The sequence below is a fragment of the Lipotes vexillifer genome, unplaced genomic scaffold (assembly GCF_000442215.2).
Source record: "Lipotes vexillifer unplaced genomic scaffold, Lipotes_vexillifer_v1.1 scaffold490, whole genome shotgun sequence".
NCBI lineage: Eukaryota > Metazoa > Chordata > Mammalia > Artiodactyla > Lipotidae > Lipotes > Lipotes vexillifer.
In genome coordinates, this window is record NW_006796397.1 from 3,767,826 (window position 1) to 3,774,321 (window position 6,496).

At 34.4% G+C, this 6,496-nt stretch overlaps 1 protein-coding gene across 1 annotated transcript in view; it reads right to left on the bottom strand.

The window, feature by feature from the left end:
- Nucleotides 1–2,661, bottom strand: part of EVI5 (ecotropic viral integration site 5) — a 151,976-nt gene extending 149,315 nt beyond the window's left edge. Inside the window, exon 1 of the mRNA XM_007468538.1 lies at nucleotides 2,513–2,661. Coding sequence (XP_007468600.1) covers nucleotides 2,513–2,661 — 149 coding nt within the window. The remainder of the gene's footprint in view (nucleotides 1–2,512) is intronic.
- Between the last annotated feature and the right edge of the window lie 3,835 nt (nucleotides 2,662–6,496).

Here is a 6,496-nt window from a genome sequence, read left to right on the forward strand (position 1 = left end):
TAGTCAATTGCAATAAGGCAAGAAAAAGATATAAAAGGCATCCATATTATAAAGGAAGACACAAACATGCTTTTATTCACAGACCACATGCTCATCTATGTACAAAATCTAAGGGAATGTAAAAAAACAACAAAACCTACCAGAACAAGTGAATTTATCAAGGCAGCAGGATACACGAATGACAAAAGAAAAATGATTGTATTTCTATATGGGAGCAATGAACAATCAAAAATTAAATTTACAAAAACAATACCATGCACAAGTAATAAGTAAATGAGAGATATATTGTGTTCATGGGTGGAAGGCAATACTGTTAGGAATTCAACATCATTCTGATTAAAATCTCAGCAAGAGTTTTTGTACAAATTGCTTCATGTAAAATTCACAAGGGTATGATAAACAGCAAAAATAGTCAAAAGAACAAAGATGGAGGATTAACACTATCTGATTTCAAGACTTATTAGAAAGCTACAATAATCAAGACAGTGTCATACTAACATTAAAGTAGACAAATAGATCAGTGGAACAGAAAAAGAATCCAGAAATAAGCACATAAAGTATACAGACAACTGACTTTTGACAAAAGTACAAAAGTAATTAAGTGGAGAAAGGACAGTCTTTTCAACAAATACAAAAACAATTAAACATGCATATTCAAAAACTGAACTTTGATCTATGCTCTGTTTCATACAAATAAATTAACTCAAATGTACAACAGTAAATCTAAAACTTAAAAACATAAAACTTCTCTAACACAGGAGTCTACCTGTGTGACCTTGAGCCATCAAAAGCAAAGTCCATAAAAGAACAACGTCAAATTGGATTTAATCACAACTTAAAACTTTTGCTCTTCAAAAGATAATGCTAAGAGAATAAGCCACAGACTGCAAAAAAATATTTGAAAAACATATATATGGTTAAAGGACTTGCACCTGAAATATATAAAGAACTCTTAAAACACAATAATAAGAAAGCAAACAACCTAATTTTTTTAAATGGGCAACCTAATTTTTTTAAATGGGCAAAAATTTCATCTTTAATCAAAGATGACATATCAATGGCAAATAAGCACATAAAAAGATGCTCAACACCATTAGGGAAATGAAAATTAAAACCACAAGATACAAATACCTATTAGAATGGCTAAAATTAAAAGACTGACTGTACCAAGCATTGGTAAGCATGTAGAACTGAAATGTTCATACACTGATGATGAGGATGTGGAAAACTATAGGCCCTTTGGAAAACAGTTCGACAATTAAATGTACACCTACCATATAAACCAGCCATTCCATTCCTAGGTATCTACCCAGGAGAAATGAAAGCATAAATCTATACAAAGGTTTGTACACAAATGTTTATAGCATTTCACAACAGGTGAGTACGTAAACTGTAATATATCCATACAATGGAATACTACTAAGCAAAAAAAAGGAATTAAGTATTCATATGTGCTACAACATAAAAATTATGCTAGTGAAATAACTCATTAAAAAAGAGTACATACTCTATGATTCTATTTCTATAAAACTGTAGAAAATGCAAACTAATCTATAGTGACCAAAGGCAAATCAACGGCTATCTGGGGATAGAAAGGCAGATAACAGATATGTTCATTTTCTTGATTTGGTTGATAATTTCACAGGTATATACATATGTCAAAACTTATCATATTGTACACCTTAAGTATGTGTACTTTATTATGTACATTATATATCAAAAGAGCTGTTAGAAATTATCTCTCTTATTACCCTTAAAGCCAGTGGTGGTACATATCTTGACTGAACGTAAAAGGATGCTCTTCCAATAACTCTTTAATAGCTGATGCCCTAGAGAACTTCTGATAGTAATATCAGTGAAGGGGCACCCAGGGTCCACAGTACACATTAATAACAGAGTCAACAAGTATTCTATATCACACCATTAAAAGAAAAGAATACTTTGCCATCCATGAATAAATTTATGAAGAGATTTCCCACTCTAAACCACAAATCAGATATCCATCCTAAATTAAATAATTCTACAGCTTAACCAAAGGGGACTATTTAGAGAGTTTAAAAAACAAAAATGGTAGTTTTATTTGCCTTAAAAATCTTTTCTAAAATTCAGGACAATTTTAGATAATTTGCTATATTAAGAAAACAAATCTCTACAGCTGTCCAAGGCAGAAGAAAATTTTAGTCCAACTTTAGTTTTAAGGCCAACTCCTCCAGAAAAGACTTGAATACTTTTGTTAACTAGCTTTGAAAAACAAGGAGCCAAAAACCAAACATTTTTCTTTTTTCTTTGGCCACGCCACACAGCTTGCGGGACCTCATTCCCTGACCAGGGCTAGAACCCGGGCCACAGCAGTGAAAGCCCAGAATCCTAACCACTAGGTCACCAGGGAACTCCCCTAAACATTCTTAATTTGAACAAATATTTAAAATTTTGATTATGGCATATATACATATATGAATGATTGAGTTTGTATGGTAATTAAAAGAAAGAAAACCCAAGCAACCTCACTTACCTATTTTGTTCCTCCAGTTTAGCCAGGAGTTCTAAGTCGTCTGGACTCAACTGTGACGGGGAAGATGGTGAAAGGGCTGGCGTTGACAGTGTGGTAGACGAGGATGTAGTGTGTAATGAAGCAGATGGACTTGCCACCTGACTGGCCATCTGACTGACTGTATGTGACACTGTGTTCTTCACCCATGAGAGAGTAGAACTCAACTTTCCTGCAACCTTGTCTGTCGCCACCTAAGGATAAAAATAATAGTTGCATGTATCAATTGTATTGTATGCATTACCAAGAACTTGATAATCCTGGTTAGTTTTACTTTATAACCACCATCAGAATATTCTCTTTGAGTTAATAAAGGTAAAACCTGTTTTAGCAATGACTGTCCTAACATACAGCTTTTGGAAACTCCTTATTTCAGTTCTGCAACATGAACAAATTAGAACAATGTTTTCCAAACTACAGGCTAAAATCCATCAGGGAGTGATAAAATCAATTTAATAGGTAACACCACCTTTTTTAAAAAAATGAAAAAGAGCAGAAAGTGTCAATGTAAAGGTATGTTGTCTTATAAAATTTCTGTCTCAGTTGCATATATGTATTAAAACTACATACTACATGTATGTTGAGCTAGGATATGAAATATATTCTTTATTTGGGTTATAGTCAAAAACATTTGAAAGCCGAGGAACTAAAACATGTCCATTAGGTGATGAGGACAGGGAAATCCTACAATATGACTAACAATTCAACAAAAACTGGGCTTCGCATAAATAAGATGAAATAAGACTCATGATGTATCTTCAAACCACTAAAGAGTATTTTTGTTGAAGAGGATTTAGCTCTAGAAGAACAAAATTATGAAAAATGATTGATTTAACAGAGAAAGAGAGTTTCAGGATACAATTTTCAAATAGTTAGAACTAGTCAGAAATAGAATGGGATGCCTAGAAAGAGTAGACATTCCCTACCAATGGCTACAATTAAGAATCCATAACACAACATTGTAAAGCAACCATACTCCAATAAAAAATTTTTTAAAAATTCTTTGTAAGAGTCAACATGGAAACCTAAATGTCCATTGACAGATGAATGGATAAAGAAGATGTGGTACATATATACAATGGAATACTACTCAGCCGTTAAAAAGAATGAAATAATGCCATCTGCAGCAACATGAATGCAGCTACAGATTATCATACTAAGTGAAGTAAGTCAGAAAGAGAATAACAAATACCATATGATATCACTTATATGTGGAATCTAAAATATGACACAAATAAACATATCTATGAAACAGACTCAAGAACATAGAGAATAGACTGGTGGTTGCCAAGAGGGACAGGGTTAGGGGAGGGGTGAAGTAGAGTGGGAGTTTGGGATTAGCAGATGCAAACTAGCATATATAGGATGGATAAACAACAAGGTCTTACTGTATAGCACAGGGAACTATATTTAATATCCTGTGATAAACCATAATGGAAAAGAATATGAAAAAGAATGTTAAAAAAAAATTAATAAGGGCTTCCCTGGTGGCGCAGTGGTTGAGAGTCCGCCTGCCGATGCAGGAGACACGGTTTTGTACCCTGGTCTAGGAAGATCCCACAAGCCGCGGAGCGGCTGGGCCCGTGAGCCATGGCCGCTGAGCCTGCGCGTCCGGAGCCTGCGCTCCGCAGCGGGAGAGGCCACAACAGTGAGAAGCCCGTGTACCGGAAAAAAAAAAAAAAAATTAATAATAAGAGTCAAAAGTCAAGAGTTGGTTGAAGATGAGTTTCTGTTTTAGATGGGCAACCAGGACTAAAAAAGCCTTTCAAATCCCTCCCATCTCTAAGATTCAATGAACTATACAAACGTCTATATATTCTTCATAAATCATGCCAAAGTCCTAAGCAGATATGCCTGCAGCAAATTCATTTGGAACACAAAATATACATAAGTAATATTCAAACAGGCATTATCACTTCAGTAATGAAAAACAATGTGAACAATAACCATATTTGAATATCTATATAAAACTAAACATTCTTAATTTGAGTTTACAAAATAAGGTACAGTAGCTTTTTTAAGGGATTATACATTTTTGAAACTATCACAAAAAGAGCTTCTTTTTTTTAAACAGATCTTTATAGGAGTACAGCTGCTTCACAATACTGTGTTAGTTTCTGTTGTACAACAAAGTGAATCAGCCATATGCATACATATACCCCATATCCCCTCCCTCTTGAGCCTCCCTATCCCACCCCTCTAGGTCATCACAAAGCACCAAGTTGATCTCCCTGTGCTATGTGGCTGCTTCCCACCTAGCTAACTATTTTATATTTGGTAGTGTATATATGTCGATGCTACTCTCACTTTGCCCCAGAGTGAAGATAAGTCAGAAAAAGAAAAAGAGCTTCTTGATTGTGAAGATCATAGACAAAAACTATGAAGTGCTTTTACGTGCTTTGAGAAGATCTTAAATTTTATGCAACAGAAAATGACTAAAGCACTATAAAGTTGTTTTCTAGATAGACATATTCTCAGCTAACCTTGTTTACATATAGCAACTTACACACACAAAAATTAAACACCAACTTATATACACAAATAAAAATGCCACCTAAACTATCTTAGCAGATACTACTCTCCCCTCATGGGTTGTCCAAGTCTTTCCTTCTCACTTCATCAACACATACATGTCTCCACTTCCTCCACCTCACCCAGCAGCAGAAAAATTCAATGTAGGAAAAAGGGATTCTAAGGTCATAGTTATGCCTCTCAATGTGAGGCTGGAACTTCTGAGACAAAGATTTGATTACAAGTGAATAGGGGCAAGAGTTTTATTAACTTAAAGATACCTCTCATTTTCTTTTCATTTTCAGTAGCTTTTTCATTTTAGAACTTACTTCCCTTGGAATGGCATTATAGAAGGGATCAGGGAGCTCTTACTGTTGAGGGAAGAACTCCCAAGAAAGACAAGCAGGATGAAGTAGGGGAACCAAGGAAAAGAAGTATGGGGACGATCATTTAGGCTTCCAGGCCAAAAAAAAAAGTCCTCGCCAATGAATAGACCAGCAGCACAGTTCATTAAGGCAAAAAGGCCAGATAGTAACCAAATAATTTAGCCAGAACTTGCTTTGTACCAGGAAATGGTAAGAGCCATGGCAGACAACAAGATAACCTGTTGTAGTTTGTTATCCTATTGATTTTCTCTACTCAGTTACAACTACAAATTCAATTGTGAAGATGGCACTAATTTGCATCCCACAAGCACACTATATTGTAAAACAGAAAACCTAACATGTAAAATTTACAGAAAAATGTTACCCTTTACTAACACTGAGGACAAATTTCAAATATACTCACAACTTTCAAAAATTGATGCTTACAACAAGGACCTACTGTATAGCACAGGGAACTATATTCAGTATCTTGTAATAACCTATAAGGGAAAAGAATCTGAAAAAAAAAAAAGAATCAAAGGATCACTTTGATTTATACACCAGAAACACTATAAATCAACTATACTTCAATCTTAAAATTGAAGTATATGGAAATAAATACAGAACAAAATTTTAAAGAAAGAATTAATGCTTTACATTTCCATTATATAGAAGTTCTCTACTTGGGCTAACTGTAGCAAAGCAAAAGACACCTATTATTTGCTTTAATTTGTTTTTAAAAATAAATTTATCATACCCTTTCTGCACACTGTAGCAACAGGCTTCCATTTAAAATATTTGGAATAACCCAGAGCACAATCCTGACATCCTTTCAACCTTGATGAAGTGAGATTCAGTCTATAACTACTGAAGGCTCAACAACCCATCTTTACAATTTAAAATTCTTAAACATAACTGGAGTATTTAATTGCAGTTGCACTTTAATAAAGTTTAATTCTCATGGTTCTAGAAATCCCACAGGACTGAGTTATTTTTCATATATCATCATGTCCTATTTTTCCTTTAACTCTACTTTTCCAAATCTCTAACCTGCCACCTCTAAACCTCTTTC